This window comes from Pseudorasbora parva, chromosome 22, assembly GCF_024679245.1.
Source record: "Pseudorasbora parva isolate DD20220531a chromosome 22, ASM2467924v1, whole genome shotgun sequence".
Taxonomy (NCBI): Eukaryota; Metazoa; Chordata; class Actinopteri; order Cypriniformes; family Gobionidae; genus Pseudorasbora; species Pseudorasbora parva.
Genome location: NC_090193.1, coordinates 36097414 through 36120868, shown reverse-complemented (window position 1 = coordinate 36120868; position 23455 = coordinate 36097414). Strand labels below are relative to the sequence as shown.

Below are 23455 nucleotides of genomic sequence, written 5' to 3'. Positions count from 1 at the left end.
GTGGATTTGCTCACTGGTTTGCACCGTGGGTATTCTACGTAGGTTGTGCGCCACTGCACATTGTTTACACTACACACAAAAGAGCTTTCTATGTAGGAAATGTGCCCACTTTACAGTCTGCACTCCTGCACCCAAGCACTTTTCACAAAGTTCACTCTCGCACACACAATATAAATGTGAGGCGTGCGCCCACTGCAAAGCCTGCACCGCCAAAACTAACACTATCCCCACAGTGTTACAAGCAGTGTTACAGCACAAGCAACCCGGCTAACAGGCCCCTATTACTAAGCGGCCAGCCCCCGAATCTAATTCAACCCCTGGCTTTACGAGCCCAGGCCTGGCAGGCCATTCCTGGTATATAATATTGGGTGTTGAACATATAAAACGAGGTTCTCGCTACAGTTTTGCTCGCAGACCCCGCGATTCTAGCCGTGGTCGAGCCCTCTGTAAGAAGCAGTGTCAGTCACGTGCTTCTCGCTGAGGCATTGAAACTGTTAAAGGAGAGAGCGGCGGAAACAGTACACCCGACGCTAGCGAGTCAGGTTTTTACTGTCGCTAATTCCTCATGCCGAAAATGGGTGGCGGTCTCAGGCCCATTTTCCAGGCATCTGAACAAAGCACTTATGACACGCTCGTTTCAAGGTGCTGACGGTGAAACAAATCCTCGCGCACATTCGCCCCGGGGATTGGGTTTTCTCAATAGATCTGAAAAACTAATACTTCACGTTACGATAACCCCCCACCACCACTACAGGCCATTCTTGAGATTCGCCTTCGAGGGGCAGGCTTATCAGTACAGTCATTGTCATAGACTCAAGACTCAACGAGCGTCTTACGGCATAAGAACCACCACGTCTTGATAATGTACATAAAATCGCTAGGGCAGCCGAGATCAGACTCTCTTCACTGCATGGCTAAGCATCTCCTTTTATGGGCAGAGCACAATCTGAGCTCCCTAAGGGCGGCTTACGTGCCAGGTATTCTGAATCAGGGTCCGGACATGTTATCCAGAGGACCCATGTCCCCAGGGGGATGGTCCCTTTACCCGCAAACGATTCAGCTCACACAGCACACGCTGCCCAATATTATTTCTGCAAACGCAGGGATGCCCTGGCCCATGTTGGCCCAGACTCCCTCTATATGTTCCCTCCGATCGCGATCCAGCTGCAAGCCTGTGCTTTTTAATAGCCCCACTTTGGAAGAACCGCACATGGTTCTCCAAACTGTTTCAGCTGTCAGACACAGCCCCATGGCCTATTCTGCCAATGAAAGGGAAGGTCTGGCATCCCAATCCCGAGCTGTGGGCCCTCCACGTATGGCCCATCAACGGTATCCGGGAACCTCTCTGACAAGTTATGAACACTATTTCGGAAGCTAGAGCCCCTGCTATCTGGCAGCTCTGTCACATGCCTGTCCTGTCTTGTGTGCACATGTGGGTTTTGTCATGTCTTGCATGTGCTCCTGTCATTGTCTGATCCCTCTCCCTTGTTATCTGATTAGTGTTGATTTCTCCCACCTGTTCCCTCTTGATTTCTTCCCTTTATAAGCTCCTTGTGTTTGTCAGTCTGTGTTGGATCCTTGTGTAATGTCTGCGTCTTCCGTCCTCCCCGTGATTCTGTTGGTTTGTTTAAGTTTGTATTTATATTATTCTATTATGTGTTTTTCCCCCTCGTGGGTTTTGTTTTGAGTTTATGTTTTATTTTATAATAAATTATAATTTTCTGCACTTGAGTCCTCGCACCCTTTTCCCTTGTCTGTGACGTGACAGACTACGTCTTCCGTTCCCCTGTGACTTCCTTGTGGTATGTGTTCAGTTTCAGTTTATGTGTTTTCTAGTTACGTTTTCCCCCTCGTGGGTTTTTGTTTTGCATTTATGTTTTATTTGTTATAAATAAATATTTAATCATTTTCTGCACTTGAGTCCTCGCACCATTTTCCCTTGTGTCTGTGACGTGACAAGCTCTGCTTTGAAGTGGTCAGTGGTTTTCAAACCAACGTGCTACGCGAAACATCGACGCACACTCATGCGAACTGGCGGAACTGCTCGCTTTCTCCAAGAGCTAATGGATGCGGGTCGTCCCCCCTCCATACTCGGGGTGTGTGTCTCCGCCATAGCAGCTAGCCACGCTCCGATCGCGGCACATTCACTAGGGAAAAGTGATCTTATTGTGTGTTTTCTTAAAGGGGCCAGGAGATTCAGCCCGCCTTGCCCCTACCTCGGTCCCTATTTGGGACCTCGCCATGGTTTTGGAGGCCGTGAAGGGTCCCCCTCCTAACCACTTCAGAACACGAGCTTGAAGCACATATCACTCAAAACCGTTTTTCTGCTGGCTGTGGCCTCGGTTAACCGAGTGGGTGGCTTACCTGCACTCTCCGTGAGCCCTTCCTGTCTTGAGTTTGGGTCCAACAACTTCAAGGTTGTGCTCAAACCGAGGCATGGTTTTATGCTGAAAGTGCTATCAACCCCTTCAGTATGCAGGTCTTTTCACTGCTTAACCCGCGTCTCAGAGAGAATAAGACGCAAACCTATTCTGCCCAGTCAGAGCATTGAGATTGTATCTATAGCGCTCCGCCCCCTTCAGGCAGTCGGATCAGCTCTTCATTGCTTCGGTGGCCGCACTAAAGTTTGTGCTGTCATGAAACAGTCTCTCACACTGGATAGTGGATGCAGTCCCACTAGCATATAGGTCCAGGACCTAACCTGTCCTACAGGCATTTAAGCCCACTCCTCTAGAGGCATGGCCTCATCTTGGGCTTGGTCGTGTGACATTTCTTTGGAAGATATCTGTGCGGCGGCAGGTTGGGCCTCTCCGTCCACTTTTATCAGATTCTACAAGTTGGAGGTTCCAGCTCTACAAGCAGGGCTTCTCTCCATCTAGGCTCTATCTTGACCCTGGCAAACAGATTGCCTTACGTTTTGGCCTGTACACATTAGTCCTTAAGCACTATTCATTCATCATAAGATCCGACTATGTCCGATCAGCTGTTCAAACGAACCGGCTCTTCCGGTTCTTCATTCCCCTTATAAGCCGCCTCTGTCGGTGTCTCGGGGGTTTATAACATGTGCTTTGGGTATACTGGGTCAGTCAGCACACACGGCGCTTTACATTGTGTTCCCATACGTAATACGAGGAACCTCTCTCGAAAGGGAACGTACTCGGTTACTTTCGTAACCTCGGTTCCCTGAGAGAGAGGAACGAGTATTACGTTCCGTGCCGTGTTTATGCTTCTCAGGTATCGCTTCAGTCGATCTTAAAACCTGACACCTATGGCGAATTAGGGTCTTATATAGCCTCCTGTATGCAAATATAAGCACCTTTTTCGGCGGGCTTCTGGAATGCCCCCCATTGGTTCGTTCCTCTCAGCCGCCTCACCATAGGTTCCTGCAGTTGCCGCGGCCCGGCCAATCAGAGCGCTCCTCGCGCTGGGCTATGGCCGTGCAGCTCACTGCGCTTTACATAGATACCTTTATTAAAAGTTTTGCTTCACATTCTCGAGAAAAGGAGTTTTTCCCATACGTAATACTCGTTCCTCTCTCTCAGGGAACCGAGGTTACGAAAGTAACCGAGTACGTTTTCTTTTGAATAAAAATATCGCGCGAGGCGCCGCACGCGAGCTCTTTCCCAGCATACGCTCACATAGCAGTCAGTTCGCCATTGCGAATTTGCGAAGTGGAAGATGGCCGCAGAAACTGGTGAAGGGGCGGCTCTCGCTGCCAACAATGGTCCCGAGATACCCGAGAGATATCACCCATGGCCGTATCTCAAGGATATGTTCGAATTCACTCAGGTCAAGGGAGATTCTTATCGGCTGAAATGTCTTCTTTGCCTGCCACGGGTGAATGAAATTTCAGCATTCAAAAATTCACCCTCAAATCTGAGAAAACATGTTGAGGTGAGTTGATGTTAATGTTGTTACTATTGTAACTATTGTCAGCCGAATGATTTCATATTGAAACGTCAAACGTGGCTTGTAAACAGCTAACGTTAGTAAATTTAGCTAAAGCATAACTTATTGATGATAGCTAACAGTCGTGGTAACGCACTAATATGCATTGACAAGCATTCATGCTTAACTAATGAAGAACTAAACCATTTATTAATGATCACTGCATCAGTAACTAATGAACATTCTATATGATTAAGTAAAATATGAATTTATATTAATTACATGTGTCATGTAATTCTCTAATAACATGTTATATTAACTAATAGTGTAAATTAATCTGTTAATTACTGTATTATTTAGAAAAAAGACAACTAGAGTCGAGGATCACTTCAAACACATTTGGGTGTCTATATACAGGAACTGCTTAACATGCAGAATTACAGATCTATTTAAACAACTTGAATATTACAATTACCACAATGGGTCAAAGCCATGCATTTGAGCTTCCAGTTGTCTACTTTAATTAATCATTAGCTAACAATTTGCAAAGGTATCATTATGTTATGACTTTACTTGTTGAGGCACATGACTATTAACTAACTAGTTAACTAGTTTCATTGTGGTTATGGCTTTTGAATTAATTTTGAATTATTTAATATAGTCATGTGCGTCAACAAGTAAAGTATTAACATAATGACACCTTTTCAAATCACTAGCTAATGATTAATTAAAGCAGACAACTGGAAACTGAACTGCATGGCTTTGACCCGTTGTGGTAATTAACATATGCATTTACACTATTAGTTAATATAATGTTATTAGAAAATGATTATGACACATTTAACTAATAACATATGATTACTTAATCTTTTAATCATATAGAATGTTCATTAGTTGCTGATGCAGTGATCATTAATAAATTATTTAGTCATACATTAACTCATATTTATTGTTGCATTAGTTAAGCATGAATTAAAGCATATTAGTGCACCCATATTGTAAAGTTTTACCCAAACATCTCACTGCACACCACCATGACATTAAACAGCTCACAAAATAACAGCAGATAACCATACTCTATTGAATGCAGCTATGTTGCCTGTTTCTATGTAGCCTATGCAGTTTTTATTAGAAATAATAACATTAAAATGTGATTTATAGAAATGGTAAGCCTACAGTTTCAGCCAATAAAAATATTTTTTAAAAAGTGAATATGGATTTTTCCTGTGCTACATCTGGGCAGTAAGGCAGCACACCCTTTGGGAAACACAGTGTTAGCTATCACTGCATTGATAACTTGAACCATGTTTCAATAAAGCTGGCAAGTCACATGTAGGCTATATGGTTGTTATTAACAGTTTTATACTTAGGGGAATGCACATTTATTAATTAATTGTATCTTTCTTGCAGAGAAAACATCCCCATCAGTTAGAGAGTTACTCTAAATTGACGCAGTGTCATAACAGCTCACAGAAGAGAAACTGGCACGAAAATCCTCCTGCCAGTACTAGCAAACAGCTCAAGTTGGATATGTCAAGCAAGCAGGTGTCACAAGTGAAAATAAACAAAGCAGTGATTAAGTTTGTTGTTAAAGGCCTTCAACCATTCAGTGTGGTGGACCTACAAGCATTCAAAGACCTGATCCACGACCTCCAACCCAATGCCACCATCATGTCACGCCCCACTCTACGATCAAGTATAGCTGAAGCTACAAAATCTATGAAGAAGAAATTGATTGCGGCAATGAGTGAGGTGGAATACATTGCGACCACCACAGACTGCTGGACCACCAGAAGGCGCAGCTTTATTGGCATAACAGCTCACTGGCTTGATCCTGACAGTTTAGACAGGTGCTCAGTAGCCCTAGCATGTAGGCAGTTAAAAGGCTCCCACACTTTTGACGTTTTAGCGGCTGCATTAAACGACATCCATGCAGAGTACCAGATCCGTGATAAGATTGTTAGAACAACGACTGACAATGGGTCGAATTTTCTTAAAGCATTCCGCATTTACGGAGAGCAGGATGAAAACAACAATGTGACTTACACTGAAGAATTAAGCAACTCGGGCGAGGGAGATGAGGAGGAGATTCAAGAAGAGGAAGAAGATGTTAACTTCCAAGAAGTGGCAAGTGTGCTTGATGTAGGCGATGGTTTTGACTATCATTTACCCAAGCATCAGCGTTGCGCATGCCACCTTCTCAATTTGGTGTCAATGGTAGATGCTCTAAAGGCAAATTCGAATGAAGCCTACAAAAAAGTGTCCAGAGCCACATTTTCAAAGTGCCAGGCACTATGGAACAAAAGTGCACGATCCTCTTTAGCTGCAGAAACCATCATAGATGCATGCAAACTTCAGCTAATAAGGCCCAATGCAACCAGATGGAACTCGATGTTCTTTGCAGTGGAGAGAATAGTGAGGATCGTCAAAGAACAAGGAGAGGGAGCCATCCGAGATGTCTGCACAGCATTCAAAATTCCAATGTGAGTACTGTATCTTTGTTTATTGGGATTGTTTTCCGATGCCACTACTTCTACACTATAAGCTAGACACATGACACCAACTTTATTGTAGCCTCTCTACATACTTGTAACTAATACATACTCACTAAATTGCCCCATTACAACTTTCCCACTCCTAACCCAACTCTTAAGCTTATTAACTACTCCAGCACAGTTATTCACTGAATCTACCCCACACTAATCAACCCACTACAGTTGCCCCACTCTTAACATTCTAAATTCCTTAATCCTAAATCCCTAATTGAAAATTCTATTCCATTCTAAAGCTACTACCTAACATTTGATTAAACTATCACTATGACTACCCCAGATTTAAATTAACTGTTTTGTGTTTCAGGCTCAATCCAACAGAAGTGGCCTTTCTAACGGAATACTCAGCAATCATGAGTCCAATGGCCAAGGCCATTGATATTTTGCAAGCAGAAACCAACATACAGATGGGATGGCTTCTTCCCACTCTGACTCAACTAAAGACAAAACTTGAAAGGATCAAGCCATCATTAAAGGTTTCCAAGCCACTTGTTGATGGCATTCAACTGGGTTTGAAGAACCGCTTCAGTGAAATCTTGGAAGACCCAGAGCTGATTGCAGCCGCCATCTTGCTGCCAAAATTCAAAACGATGTGGACCAAAGATGAAACTATCCTCAAAAAGGGTAAGGCAAAGCGTGTTTCTTTTGAACAGATATTTTGAATTTATTTTCAAAAACCTAAATACTATATGTTTATATACATATACTATATACTATACTATATAAATATGTCTACTGTGCATTGATGGTAGTTCATGCATTAAACCTCACATTAAAGGTGCGCGGTGGTCATAGGTATAATTATTTATTTGTAATCGTTATATTACAATATGATACCAGTTCATTGTTTGACCAGTGCAATACCAATGTCCATGTAATGGCCAGGGCTCATTGGCCGGGCTCGTAGCCCCACTCCATTCCTCTTATTAAAGGTTAGGCTGGGTAAGAGAACGATATAAAAAAATAAAAATATAACCTATGCAATAGATTAACACACACAATAACGCAAATAGGAAAGGAATTATATGCCATGATAGGTTGCATGCATTCTATGACAATACAACTTGGGTTCCTATGCATCCCTGAGGTGGAAGTTTATTGTCTGTTAACGGTGTAGAATGATATCATGGATGATATCAATTGCCAAATTACAATAACAGTTAAAAATAGAACTATGAAAAGTATGTCCTTTGGCCATCATTAACTAATGTTCTGAATGTCATTCTCTTCAATTTCTGCATGTGTATGGGACATGCATTGTTTTTCAGGACTGGACTACATCAATATGGAGATGGAGCCTTTGCATCCCCTCACCAACTTGCATTCCACCTCTTCTGATGATGACGACTTTTTCTCATCCATCAAGTCCAACGCACAAGAAAGCTCCAAAGAACTTGAGGGATATTTGGCATGCTCTGCTGACCACACTGGCCTGCTGAAGACCTTTCCCTCCATCTGCAAGTTGTACATCAGGTTAAACACACCTCTTCCTGCCTCAGCGGCATGTGAGAGGCTGTTTAGTACGGCAGGACTTTTATTTAGCCCTAGGAGAGCCAGGATGGACTCTAGCAATTTTGAAAATCAGCTTCTGCTAAAGCTGAACAGAAGCTTTTACGACCTTGAGTAGTATTTTGTGTAGCTTAATGGTGTGTTTTATAAGATATTTCAACTTAAAGAGGTGGTTCTTCCTCATTGATATTCTGAAAATGTCTTGCCTTGTACCTTTGCTTATCTTCTGTTTGAAGCAGCTAATGTTATGGAACATGTCTATTGCTTGTTCAACCTCTATACTGCGTTAAGGTGCTTCATTATCTCTTATGATTGCAAATCTAACAAATTCTTAATTGCAGTATCTAATCTTATCATTTGTTCAAATAAACCATTGCATATCACTTCCAAAACAATTGACCTGCTTAATTATTGATATTTACAGTCAATTTGAATATTTACTTTTTACTTTCGGTACTTGAGTACGTTTTAAATTGGATACTTTTGTACTTTTACTCAAGTGATTTTTGAATGGAGGACTTTCTACTTTTACTGGAGTATTTTTTTATTTAGGTATATATACTTTTACTCGAGTATAACTTTTGAGTACTTTTACCACCCCTGCCTTTAGGTGAGTGTATTTGGCCATGAAAACCAATTCCACGCACTCTCCAAGGTCTGTAGCTATTGATTCTGCAGAAAGTCACCGACTTTTGCACAGTGTGACCCTCAGCATGAACCCGCTCTGTGATTTTACATGGCCTAACACTTCATGGCTGAGGTGCTGTTGTTCCCAATTGCTTCCAATTTATTCACTAACAGTTGACTGTGGAATATTTAGTAGTAGTGAGGAAATGTCATTAATGGACTTATTGCACAGGTGGCAACCTATCACGGTACCACGCTTGAGTTAACTGAGCTCCTGAGAGCGACCCATTCTTTCACAAATGTTTGTAGAAGCGTCTGCACGCAAAGTGCTTGACTTTATACACCTGTGGCCATGGAAGTGATTGGAACACCTGAATTCAATGATTTGGAGGGTTGTCCCAATACTTTTGGCAATATTGTGTGTGTGTGTGTGTAAAAATGTATTAACATTATAAGTGAACCTTAAAGAACATTAAAATAATTATAAATAAAGAAAATGCCATGACCTCTTTAACACTTTTGACATGGATTTTAGTGTCATAAAAGCAGGGATAGCCTACAGAAAGTGAACGCTTTATATTTTCATGGCTGGAGCTAAACTCTGCAGGACAGTAGCACTCCAGAACCGACGTTGCCCATCCCTGGTATATAGAAACAAAAAAAAGGCTTTGATAAGGCTTTTTCCTCTGTAGATTGAATGACATTTGTGCTAATGTACACTGTGCTGAGCTGTGCAGAAGTGTCGGGGGTGGATACAGCTGCGGCTGCAGGACGGCCCATGTGCCTGATTCTACCAACCAGAGCTCTGCAGAAGCATCAGATGGGTTGGTGGGTTGGAGCTACAGGAAGCTATAACCAACCAAACACACACACACACACACAGAGGACAGAACTGGGCTCAGCTGACTGTACGCACTCTCACTGTAAGTACAATTTATATGACTCATTGCTTTTTATATGTATATGGAGAGAAAACAGTATCAAAACCTTCCACAAATGTACGTGAGAGATCCACATGCGCACGCACCAATTCACAAATGCACGCAAGAGATCCACATGCGCACGCACCAATTCACAAATGCACGCGAGAGATCCACACACACAAAGCAATCCACAAATGCACGCGAGAGATCCACACACACAAAGCAATCCACAAATGCACGCGAGAGATCCACACACACAAAGCAATCCACAAATGCACGCGAGAGATCCACACACACAAAGCAATCCACAAATGCACGCGAGAGATCCACACACACAAAGCAATCCACAAATGCACGCGAGAGATCCACACACACAAAGCAATCCACAAATGCACGCGAGAGATCCACATGCGCGCACCGATCCACAAATGCACGCGAGATCCACACACACAAAGCAATCCACAAATGTACGCGAGAGATCCACACACACAAAGCAATCCACAAATGCACGCGAGAGATCCACATGCGCGCACCGATCCACAAATGCACGCGAGATATCCACACACACAAAGCAATCCACAAATGTACGCGAGAGATCCACACACACAAAGCAATCCACAAATGCATGCGAGAGATCCACATGCGCGCACCGATCCACAAATGCACCCGAGAGATCCACACACACAAAGCAATCCACAAATGCACGCGAGAGATCCACATGCGCGCACCGATCCACAAATGCACGCGAGAGATCCACACACACAAAGCAATCCACAAATGCACGCGAGAGATCCACACACACATTTAATTATGTGTAAATTACACACCTGTAATTTAATGCACAGTAAATCACGAGTCTTTTGCATTGGTGTTCTTCTTAGAATGCCCCTGAATATGCGCTTTTGTACCTGTGGAATGTTTTGAGACTGTCGTTCTGTGGCCTTGATTCACAAATGCACAGAAGCCTATCCGTATCTGTCCCAAAGATGCGATACAGTGTTCTTCCTCCAGAGGGCGCTTACCGGCCTTCGAACTGAATCTTCCAAAGGGCTAAATTCATTTTGTTTTCTGACTTGGTGAGACAACTGAAGTCTAAACATTTTTCACTAAATATCTTATACATAAATACAAATATAGAAAACAAACCTTTTTTTATTCTTCAACATGAGATCAGAAAATATATAGCCTATTAAAAAAAACATTCGGATAACAGGAAAGCTTTTAAGTCTTGATTTCTGTAACTGTTGGTCATTACTAGGCTCAATACTATCGCAAGTGCTGTGCCAAGTGTGAGACTGAACAGGGGCACGTGCAGAGGGGGGAGCTTTGGGTGCTCGAGCCCTAGCCCTTTTTCAAAATAAATCAAAAGTGCCCCTCTCAGACAAATATCAATGATAATATTTGTGGTCAATAAAACAAAATAAATTTGACTTATAATAACATGACAATGTGTACAATATTAACGAATGGCTCAAAAGTCGGAAAATGTCTGTTTATTTTTTCTTATCAGTCGGTCTAAGTGTTGCCATAGCGCGTTGCTATGGGTTGCATGCGATTTACTGGCTGATTTTCCACAGCTAAAACGCTTAACGTGGCTTAATGCACTAAGACTGTTAAAAACACACCAAACTCAGGAAATATCATATTAATTGAGTATACTATGCACAAAAAATCAGGTGAGCCCAGAATATGAACGCAACGCGTTTTATTACACGTTAAGCGTTTTTCTCCCATAGAAAACCATGTAAACGCTTACGTGGCTTAATGCACTAAGACAGTATTAATATGATATTTCCTGAGTTTGGTGTGTTTTTAACACTGTCTTAGTGCATTAAGCCACGTTAAGCATTTTCTTATAATGGTTTTCTATGGGAGAAAAATGCTTAACGTGTAATAAAACGCCTTGCGTTCATATTCTGGGCTATGATATTTCCTGAGTTTGGTGTGTTTTTAACAGTCTTAGTGCATTAAGCCACGTTAAGCGTTTTTCACGTTAAGCGCTTTAGCTGTGGAAAATCAGCCAGTAAATCACATGCAATTCGTTAATATTGTACACATTGTCATGTTATTATAAGTCAAATTTATTTTGTTTTATTGACCACAAATATTATCATTGATATTTGTCTGAGAGGGGCACTTTTGATTTATTTTGAAAAAGGGCTAGGGCTCGAGCACCCAAAGCTCCCCCCTCTGCACGTGCCCCTGTTCAGTCTCACACTTGGCACAGCACTTGCGATAGTATTGAGCCTAGTAATGACCAACAGTTACAGAAATCAAATCAAGACTTAAAAGCTTTCCTGTTATCCGAATGTTTTTTTTAATAGGCTATATATTTTCTGATCTCATGTTGAAGAATACAAAAAGGTTTGTTTTCTATATTTGTATTTATGTATAAGATATTTAGTGAAAAATGTTTAGACTTCAGTTGTCTCACCAAGTCAGAAAACAAAATGAATTTAGCCCTTTGGAAGATTCAGTTCGAAGGCCGGTAAGCGCCCTCTGGAGGAAGAACACTGTATCGCATCTTTGGGACAGATACGGATAGGCTTCTGTGCATTTGTGAATCAAGGCCACAGAACGACAGTCTCAAAACATTCCACAGGTACAAAAGCGCATATTCAGGGGCATTCTAAGAAGAACACCAATGCAAAAGACTCGTGATTTACTGTGCATTAAATTACAGGTGTGTAATTTACACATAATTAAATGTGTGTGTGGATCTCTTGCGTGCATTTGTGGATTGCTTTGTGTGTGTGGATCTCTCGCGTGCATTTGTGGATTGCTTTGTGTGTGTGGATCTCTCGCGTGCATTTGTGGATTGCTTTGTGTGTGTGGATCTCTCGCGTGCATTTGTGGATTGCTTTGTGTGTGTGGATCTCTCGCGTGCATTTGTGGATTGCTTTGTGTGTGTGGATCTCTCGCGTGCATTTGTGGATTGCTTTGTGTGTGTGGATCTCTCGCGTGCATTTGTGGATTGCTTTGTGTGTGTGGATCTCTCGCGTGCATTTGTGGATTGCTTTGTGTGTGTGGATCTCTCGCGTGCATTTGTGGATTGCTTTGTGTGTGTGGATCTCTCGCGTGCATTTGTGGATTGCTTTGTGTCTGTGGATCTCTCGCGTGCATTTGTGGATTGCTTTGTGTGTGTGGATCTCTCGCATGCATTTGTGGATTGCTTTGTGTGTGTGGATCTCTTGCGTGCATTTGTGGATTGCTTTGTGTGTGTGGATCTCTCGCGTGCATTTGTGGATTGCTTTGTGTGTGTGGATCTCTCGCGTGCATTTGTGAATTAGTGCGTGCGCATGTGGATCTCTTGCGTACATTTGTGGAAGGTTTTGATACTGTTTTCTCTCCATATTCATGTACACTCTTTTCAATGAGCAAATGCCTCTCATTTAAAGGAAAAGAAACACTACTGCTTTATAATGAACGGTTCTGGTTAAAGTTGTAGGCTTTAGCATCACATTAATAGTGGGGTGTAATTTATGCCTTCTTTCACATTGGTCTCCTGGGAATGAATGTCCTGAAAGTCAATGCTCAAGCACTACTGCAGGATCCAGGTAATGTAATCAACCCCAGGCATATGAATGACAAAAGGGATTGCTGATGTTAAAAAGATAAAACAATACAGAAGTCACAGCAACGAATAGTTTGAAAAGTTTTTTTTGTTGCATAAAGTGTCAGTCTTACACCGTTTTATCTGCCCTTTTTCTCACAGGAAAAGCTGATTCAACAAAATGTATAGAAACCTCCTAAAAAATCCTAATGGAGATGGTAAGTTTTATATTAGGATGAATTTGATTTATCAAATGTGGCAGTCAAGGCATTTATAATGTCTCAAAAGATTTATATTTCAAATAAATACTGTTCATTTGAACTTTCTGTTCAGAATCCTAAAAAAAAAAAGTATCACAGTTTCAAAAGAATATTAAGCAGCATTGTTTTCAACATTGATAACCTCAAACTTTTAGATTGATTTTAGGTAATAGTGCATAAGAAAAAAAACAACAACTAGTCACCATTTAATCACATTTAGCAGTACACAACAGCCTTGTAGTGTGAGAAATACATTTTTAAAAGTACAAACATCTCATGAAGTTCGTTAAAGGTGCATCAAGTGATTTCTGAGAAGCTCAAATCACTTGCAGCACCTTTAACTTGAAACCTCCCCTCCCTTCATTCTTCTTCTCCCAAAATGCACAAACAATGGAAGAGTCTGTATCTCTAGGCTAGTGTATCTCTTTATCATAGCTGAAATGAAGCAAAATATTTATTCGCCAAAAAATAAAACGGAAGATGCGTGCGAATGTCATAGAAGAACAATTTGTTCTCGAACAAAAGGAAGAACTTTGTAGAGCAAAGTAGAGTACACACAAATAAGAGTTGGTAACGTGTTAGCCCCCATCAGCACACCTGCAGGGTATTCCAGAAAGCCCGTCATGCGACATACCTGGGAAGTTTCCTCAGAGTAAGAGGATTAACCTCAAGTTTCCGGAATCTTTGGAATCTATGGAAGCATTTTTCTGGGTAAATAGCCATAGCTAAAGGATTTCGAATGAAAATATGCACTGAGAATGTAAATTGGCATTTTTAAAAAAGACGTACGTATGGCTTGCTTCTTATGCTGTGTTCCAATTCACCAACTTATATATTTGTGAAGAAAAAGTGTATACTTTTGAGTGTGTAGCAAAAGAGTACACAAGCTTTGGGACACACTATCACATCACATCCTACACACCTTCTGTCACCGTAAACTGGCCTGTCATAGTTCTCACAGTTAACATCCTCCACATTTCTTTTCTTTTAATTTCCAACCGCATCGAAGAGAAATGGAATAGCTCGTTGATCTGCAGCGGCGGGTCTTTTATACGGAGAGAGATGCATTTAAAAGTTAATCACCAAATGGATCTTTATAAAAGCTTACATTGTTATTAAAGGTATATGTGACGTTAAGTTAACCTTGATTTCTGGAATACCTCCAGCTCCAGACAAACAATGACACTCAAGACTGTCCTGTTACTCACATTACTACAACAGTATGGTTCTGAAACAGCAGAAACAACGAAAGCTTTTATAATATTAATGCGGATCCTAAAGCTCTCGCCTGATCATAACCCTTCATTTTCCAGTGACATTCTTCTGACCATTTCTCTTTTGTAATGTCTCTCAGCCATCTCTCTTTCTACAGGCTCTTATAATCTCCCTCTTGCTCACGCTATCTCCTCCGCTATTATGAGTGGACACGCCCCCTACTGCTGATTGGCTACATTGTGCTCGGCCCCATCCACTTCAACAGCGTTTCTCAGAAAGCACTTACTGCACCTTTAATTGACGTCATACTGCATGCATAACAAAATAAAATAAAACGCTGTACTGTAGTAGTTTCAGATGAAGGAGAACTCATTTGCTATCACATGACAGCTCAGATCATTACTTTAAATATGTGATATGTTGTCGCATGTATTTTCATCAGATGGTCTGAAATACTGGCAGTTGACAGAGAATGGAGGCGACCAGTGGCGGATCGAGGACATCCCGGGGAACTGCAGACACGCTTATGATAATGAATTAATCACAAAATACTTCTGCACCTCTTTTGCGTAAGAGAGAACGAATAGTATCTTAATAGACATGGGTGAAAAAAATAAGGGTGTTTTTCTTTAAAAGCACCAGGTGAAGAAGGATCCATGTGTTTCACTCGCAATGTCCCTGCTTTTGTTTTTGGTGTGTGTTGTTCAATTGCACATCTGTGTGTGTCCATTTCTATCCGCTGTTCCAGGCCGTGTATAAAAAGACAAGTGATTAACTTGCTGGCAGAGGGTTACGACCCCAAATATTTAGATCTTAGACAGCCAGCTGTCAATGTGGAGGACTGGTAAGCCTTGATGTTATGGACATAATGGGAGGAATTTTGTTTTGTCACATTGTCCATTCAATCACTTCTTTTAAACGTGTTTAGGTACTCTGGCCGAACAGACTGTGGGTGCATTTATAAGATCGCTGTGGTCCTACTTGATAAAAACCAAAAGGTCCTCGCTGAGTTTAAGCCGGAAAAAGTGATCCTTAACCCTGACTGCGGAGACTGCTCTTGGAGAAAGGTATGAGTGTGGTCCTGTTTGGCATTACAAACCCACCTAAAAGCTTTAAAGAAATTAATATGAAAATATAAAACAAATGATATGCAAAACCACTAGTCATATCAATGACCTAAAATCTTCATGTGATATTTATACAGTGGTATATTTAGGTTCTACATCATACAAGTGTTTCTTTATTATAAAGCCTGCCGTATTAATTCAGTTCAACTCAAGTTTGTGCATGCAAACACACTGTTTTATCATTTCTGTCATAGGTGAGCCACACATTCACTGGCTACGGCCCGGGGCTGCGCTTCATCTCTTTTGAGCATGGCGGTCAGGACACCAAGTTTTGGAAGGGCTGGTATGGAGTGAGAGTTACTGGGAGCTCTGTCACCATAGACCTCTAAACACCAATCAGGCAAAAATATGAATCATTGGCTAAAAATATTTTCTCACAACTTCACAGCTTTTTATTTTTGCACATGCTGTAGTAAGTGTAATACTAAGGAATTAAGGTTAAACATGTAATGCTAGGCATTAAAAAAGCATCTGGCTATATTAGAAATCTTGTCTGCTCGACCACTAACTACCTCTGTGCTCCTGCAAGATACAAAACTAACTCTCTATATGCAATTATAATCTTATAATGTGGTATAAAATCCAAATAGGTCTAAAATCATGCTCATGCCACATTAAAAAAATTATAATAAAAAACAAGTGACAAAACATTATCTGTTCCTGACCTTTCTTCGTTAAATGTATGGTTTTGCATTGAAACATTTGTGTTATTATATCATGACTTGGAAACAGTGGCAACATCAAATAGCTTTTTTCCCCTTTCACTTGACTGGAAGTGGGCAAGTCTGTCTGAAGACCTCAGGCACACTTTTCCAGACACTGTTTCTGTGGCACGAGACAGTCCCTGGCTATGTGCTATAGTAAACATCAATTTTTTTGTGCTAGCTCTGAGAGGAAGCAATTCACCTCTAACGTTACTCCACACTGCACATAAATGGAAACTGAACTACTGGTAGCCCTAATGGACATTAAATGTAGTCACACATTGCTGATGTTAACATTTACATTTTGAAAAAGTATAGTTTGCATGGTTTGACGTGATATGATAAATGATCATCAGATTTAATCTTTTTGATTTATTGCAATGCTTTTCCCCCCTTAGTTGGTCAAAACAAAAGTAGTTGTTAGCTACTTACGTATTCAAATGGCATTATTATGTCAGTCATACTTTCAAACAGTAAGGTCTGTGTTTCTGAATGACAGAGTATCCACACCGGCGCGGTGACTGACAGTTGCACAGTCTCTTTAAAACAATGGATTCCTCCGCGCTGTGCCGACCGAGGCACAACCCACGTGAAGTTGATAATGCCGCGAATAACTGCAATTGCAGTTTTCGAACAGAGATGGCGACAAAGAGGAAAAATTACAGACTATAGCTTTAATTTACACAGTAAAGAGTACATTTTGTGTTGTATTTCTTATTACTACTGTTTGGAGTTTTTCAGGTAGGTCCATTTAATTAGTCTTTTCTGTTGTTGTTTTTTATCACTGTTTACTTGCTTTCAGTAAGCTTGATATTATTTTAGGCTGGTATTAGTTTTTTTAATATTTTTTTTAATTGAATTTATAATGAAAAAGGTGATAAGAATTACGAAATCTCAATGGCATATAAAACTTATATCATAAAAACCTTATATAAAGCAAAAAAATAATTATATTGTGATAAATCGTTATCGTGAAAAAAAGAAATTAATCATATCGTGATATAAGATTTTGGTCATATCGGCCACCTAGGTTATACACATCTATTTAAAAAAAAAAATCATAAAAATAAAAAGTTTGATTTGCCACTGCCTTTTTACCTGCTTAACAGTGAATGTTCATCATTAACTGAGGGTGCCACAGTGTTAGTATCATCATTTATCCTCACTGCCTACTTAGCACCCAAAACTGACTATTCTACCCAATATTTGTTAGATACTTTCATTTTAAACAACATACAAGTGTCAACTGAGACTTGAGTGTCCCATGCACTTTATTCTAGCAGTTAGGATGCTCCCTTAGAAGGCAGCGACCTCTGTAGACAGCAGACAGCTCACTATGTTTTGGAACATTTGGAGCTATTATCGGCCCTCATGCCTTTCCCTGCAAACAGAGTTTCCTCGATTTAGCCTCCATCCATTTGAAGGATCCATTAAAGGGAAGACCTGAAAGTGAAGTGTTTGTGGATGCACACACACTGCTGTTGTGAAGAATGGCACTTAGAGACAGGGTCTGAGATGAGAATGAGGAGACTGGAGTGGCCCTCTTACCCTGGGAGGGAGGGCTGAGGTTTTTTTGGAGGGAGATGTCTCTCAGCGGCCGTGACATAAGAGCCACCACCATTTCTGTGGATCAAACAAGAGCATCAGCAGCAAAGCAGCTCATAAGGGGTTGCACCTCCAAAAAAAGAAAAGAAAGAAAAAGCACCCAGTGCTACACCACTGCCAAGGATAGGAACCTCTGGAGGTCGGATGTGTCAGATCGTAGAGCGATCTTGAGGAAATGCAAGGCCGCTTCACCCTGCAACACTGACAGCACTTTCTAGCAAACGTACAAGCACATTAAGAGTATAATTTTTACCACAATCTCCTCAGTTACATGACTAAGACCTGTGGATACGGAATATAACCAGCATATGCCAGCACAAATGTGCAGAACTTGTTGAAATCTTCCACTGTCCGTTTCCGCTTAAATGTTGAACTGTATCCCTGCAATAAAAACGGAGTCAATAATGATAATCATTTAAGCATATACTTTTTTACTTTGTAAAAGGTTAATGCCATACCATTTCACACTTTTTAAAAGGATTAGCACCAGATTATTAACTAAATGTTGTTAAGCAAAGATAATCAGCCAATCAGAAACGAAGCAATGCATGCCTCATTAAATATTCATGCACTTAGTTTGCGCAATCACAAGAGCACTATTACGCATCATATTAATCCAAATTTGAAAGTGTGAACCATGCATCAAAACGACTCAGGATTATATTTGTTGAAATGTGTCATTTCTTCATCACCAACATCATTTAATGTATTAAAACAACAAAAACGAATGCCTGCTTTCAAACAGGTAGTCCCACCCTGAACAAAGGCCATTAACCATTAGTTGAGTCACGGGTGTGTTTGGGCTGGTCGTGATGTTCAAACAAGCACAACAAAAAAAAAATGCACAATTCTGAAAGCCTTACAGAGTCAAAGTCTGAACACTTCTCAAGAGAATCAACATAGAAAGGCTTACTTGTATTTGTCTCTCTCTATGCGTCAGTCGGATTACAAAACTAAAAATCCTATTCACGGTCTCTACAGGGAAATTGATCTTTAACAATAACTTATAAATTAATAGCCTAGAAATCTAGACGCACCCTAGCGGCAGCAAACCTAATCTGCCACGAGTATCGCCAATGTCACGTGATTTCAGCAGTTTGACACGTTGAGCAACACGGAAGAGAAGACAATGCTGAATGAAGTCGTAGTTTTTGATATTTTTGGACCAAAACCAAATCTGTCAACTTTACCTTAAAGTCAGAATTTCAAATAATTTTTGCTTTAAATCAAAATATTTAATGTTAGTTTACATTGTAGCAGGTTGGTTTGGGTTATGGTTAATAACTTTTAAAGATTTTTTTCTTTTTAAATCCCTATGGAAAACTTCTGGAACCAAGACAGGTGAAAAAGTGAATGGGCACCGTTTCTGAAATTTTCTATATATTAAAAGGCAAGCACTTTTAACTCTAGTTAAAGCCACATTGTGTAATTTTTCGCAGCAAGAGCTCGATGACGGCTTGATTTCGCTGAGCTTTGATTATGTCACAGCTGCCGCTGCCGCTTCTTCCACTCATGCGTATGTGTGGTAACGCAGCGCTGTTTATCTTATTAGATACATTATTTGAGTGCTGAATGTTATGTTATGTTATGTTATAATGCTACTCTGTGTGTTTGCTCGATGGCTGCTATGACACACTTGGTCACACTGCAGTGAGCTAGATCGATATTAGGCATGGTAAAACATGGTACTCACGGTAAATCAAGAAAATGAGATTTCAACAATAAACCTAACTGTGTTCCATGAATGTATCCAAAGAGTTGCTCACCTGTCTAATAAAACACAAAATATAATAAAGTGTCTTTGGTGTTTCCATGATTTCCAGAAATCGAGGATAACACATGGCTGTCATTGATTGTCCTGGTTAAAATTGCTTATTTCTCCTGATTTAAACATTCTTGGAAAAATGTTGGATAATGCAAGTACACAAATCAACGAAATATAAAACATTGTTCTTGTTGCTCTTGGATATTTGAATTAAAAAAATCTTACATATTGTGCCTTTAATCTTACATATTGTGCTAAGCTTTACTTTCCCAACCAGAGGTTGGGGAGTGAAGCAATGTACGCGCATGCGCATTCGCTCATTGGCTCTGTCAACTGTGCAAAAATTCGACATATTTGACACCTGAGTAAACGACACATCCCCGTCATTCAATTACACGATCAAACCCCAATGAATTTGCTTGATATATTAAAACGCCGTCTGCATCGACAAAAATAATCATTTCGTAATTTAATGAATATTACCGAGTGACTAAAAGGCTTGTTAGCAACTCCATGTACAGGCAAAGAGAGAATGAAAACGAGTGTTACAAAATAAATATCGTATGAAAGCTGTGAGAACAATGAGGAAAAGCAGAAACAAAACTATATCTCCTCTAATTTAATCAAACTAAACCGCATCGATGGGTTAGCCAGCTATGGCTAATGAGATAGCCTAAAACAATGACACTTCCTCTGAAAAATATAATATCAAAATATATCCATGCCGAAATGATGGAATGACACAACAGCAACAACCTCCAAAATAATATTAATAATAATAAAAAACATATCTGGGTAAGAAATTAGAAAATCAAATTATTTTACCTGTGTATCAAAGGGACAAGTCGTCGAGCTGTTGTCCATTTCTAGTGTAAAAAAAAAACGGCTTTAGGTTATGGTCACATTTTAGGCCACATCCGACTCACATCCTGACAGATATATCGTCAAAATAACAGACAAAATACAAATACATCGAATTAAACTTTCCTGTTTTGATGCATAACGTACATACTATCAGTTCTGATAATAACATATGCCGCATATCAACATCTGACTGGACCAAACTGTTATTTAAAAACCTTGGTATAACTGTTAAGTTTAATCGATCACTAAATAGATGAATCGTGTCAGATTAGTGAACAAGTTTTTTTAAAGGGATTTATGATATTATATAATGCAGAGTCACGTCACGTAAATTAACGTTACTTCTCCACACCTAAAAGCCCTGCAAAAACATTCCTCTGACAACTTTATACATTAATCTTCACATCTCAAATTAAAGGTATGTTATGGTTATATGGGTTATTTATTTTATTAATCTTTTTGATGGGCAGTCCTCGAGCTCAGTTAACTTAGCCTGCTAGCACTACCTGATCTAACGTTAAGTTTAATAGCACTATATAATTCATAACACATTAATTATGACCAATACCCAATATTACACATCTAAATCTTCAACTAGCTCGAACTGTAATGTCTTTAAACAAAAGTTGATCCACTTTTTTTCTTCCCCTGCTGGAACTTGCTAATTGGCTAGCCGTCATGCTAACATTCTTGTGACTGGTGTTTGGGGTGTTTTATTCACGTTTACCTGGTGCTGAAACACAGACAGTGGACCACACGACGGAAAAGAGGCAGATAATTATCCTGGATCGAAAAACAGACGATGACAGTGGCAGGAGAGATAGAAAACAGTGATGATATATGTCCGAATGTGATGAAGATGTGATGGGTGAAACCCAGACAGACCGATCTGCTCATCTGCCAAAATAAAAGCCCCCCGTTGATTCATATGAATCACACATCTATTGGTCAGTTTACTGGCCAGAAGTATAATATTCACTTACAAATGCGAATATTATACACTAAGCAGTTGGAATTAGAATTAAATTAGATAAAAACTCGAACCAAGTGTGATTTATTTCAAAAAACAAAAAAACAAAAACGAGTTTGTTACTGTAAAAAGTCTGACTTGTTGGACTACATCAAAAGTTTTATTTATTTTACACTTTTACTCTGTCCGACTAGGTTTAGATATTTTTAAAGAGAAACATACTGCAATAAATATTAACAGAAAAATGTTAAAGTAAAAAAAAAAAAATTATTAATTGCATAAAATTGCAGTCTAAAACACAATACACATAATTACAGTCTACAAATTAAAACTTATACTTAAAAATCCTATAGCAAAAATAATTAATTAATAATTTCATATCCTTTTATATAAAATTATATTAAGTCATGTTTCAGATATGGTTATATTCCAAAAAAGTAAAATAATACTAAATAGATTCGATCTGAATTATCACTAAATGAAGAAAGTGTTAATACACCTTGATTATGTCATGCCACCAGATGACAGCATGATTTAGACTTCTTTTTAATGCCACATTGGGAGCTATACATTAATAAACCCTTTAAACAAGAACCAAAATCAAGGGTAGGTTCCAACTTTCCAAACTTTGTTTCCTTTTTACAGCAGAATGATCAGCTCCTTCCTTCAGCTGACCAATTCACTCAAAAATGTTAGCATTACTGCATTACATTATTTCACATGGGGTCATTTAAAAAAAATTATAGTGCAGGTGCATCTGACTCAGTTAACTAATCTCAAATTAAGTAATTTCATTTAATAATGAATTAACTAATATCCTGTAATAATTAACTTAATTCTGTATTTGTTAGTAATACTTGCAAATAGGAACCTTTCTTCCATTACACAAAAATATTTTTGCAAAACGTACTGAGTTGTTTTTTTCATAAGATTTGAAATCAAATTTGCCATGATCTTTTAACATATAAGACAATTTTGTACCATTAAAACATCTTGGAAGTCTCATAGCTTAAAATGTCCTCCTCATTACAAACAAAGAATTTATTTAATCAAGCTCCAATAATGTCTCGTTTTTTGATAGTGCAGGATCTGTGCAAATCACACTGACAAAACATTTGCATATGACTGCCTTCAGAACAAGACATGACGAAGGGTGCGTCTCAATCAGCTCCCTAGTTCAGTAGTTAGGGCGCTGATCAGGGAGTCATCCCGTTGACTTATAGCCTGGATGCCAGCCGAACTTAGCCCCGCCCACAACATTTTTAGGTCAGAAGGTTCGGTCTGACCTCGATCCATAGAGGAGTAATTATCCCAGAACAGAAACTGTTCGGACCAATGAAATCATCAGGGCGGGCTTTAGACGATGACGGACAGATGATCAACAGTAACGTAATCATGCACGTCATCAAAAGGGCTTGGATTATATTTGTTCAAATCTTAAACAGAAAGCTTGTTTGTATATGCATTCACCTTCACCGGAAAAAAATGGCGTTTGGGGGGTAAAATGTGTGTGTTATTTTGGCAAGGTTGCCTGCTAAAATTCGCACTCATGGGTCTATATATCACATAATAGTCGCTTCAACCCGCGGACATAGAAAACAACCCGCAGAAGAAAAAAAAACGCGGACTTGGCAACACAGTGAAGTTGAGCTCTGTTAACATTTGACAATGCGTCGCTTCGTTGCTCTGATTGGTTGTAGGTCTATCCAATTCAGGTCTTTCCTGGTTCGGTTGAAACACGCCCCATAATCACAGCCCAATGGAGCATCAGACTCATAATCTGACTAGAATTGAGTATGACCATGTCAGGCTAGTTGACTTATGTCCTGATCGGTGCCCTGACTACTGAACGCAAAGAGTTTCAAATCATCTCACCAAAGGCCCTGTCCACTG

The 23455-nt window shown here is 39.9% G+C and overlaps 1 protein-coding gene and 1 long non-coding RNA gene across 2 annotated transcripts; one reads left to right on the top strand and one right to left on the bottom strand.

Moving 5' to 3' along the window:
• Positions 1 to 13233: 13233 nt before the first annotated feature.
• LOC137058704 (F-box only protein 2-like) lies at positions 13234 to 16124 on the top strand. Its single transcript, XM_067432082.1, has 5 exons — positions 13234 to 13270; positions 14970 to 15096; positions 15276 to 15371; positions 15456 to 15594; positions 15849 to 16124. Exons 1-5 carry the CDS (start codon positions 13234 to 13236, stop codon positions 15981 to 15983), a joined length of 534 nt encoding a protein of 177 aa, XP_067288183.1. The 3' UTR covers positions 15984 to 16124.
• Positions 16125 to 18244: 2120 nt separating this feature from the next.
• Positions 18245 to 21511, bottom strand: LOC137058757 (uncharacterized). Its single transcript, XR_010900827.1, has 3 exons — positions 21320 to 21511; positions 20554 to 20594; positions 18245 to 18344 (listed from the first exon to the last, which is right to left on the bottom strand). It is a non-coding gene; the product is annotated as an uncharacterized lncRNA (long non-coding RNA).
• Positions 21512 to 23455: the final 1944 nt, after the last annotated feature.

Coding starts and splice junctions, on each gene's coding strand:
- LOC137058704 (XM_067432082.1), top strand. CDS start 13,234: ATGTATAGAAACCTCCTAAAAAATCCTAATGGAGATG. Junction 13,271..14,969: donor AAAAAATCCTAATGGAGATG/GTAAGTTTTATA, acceptor TATTTTCATCAG/ATGGTCTGAAATACTGGCAG. Junction 15,097..15,275: donor TACTTCTGCACCTCTTTTGC/GTAAGAGAGAAC, acceptor CCGCTGTTCCAG/GCCGTGTATAAAAAGACAAG.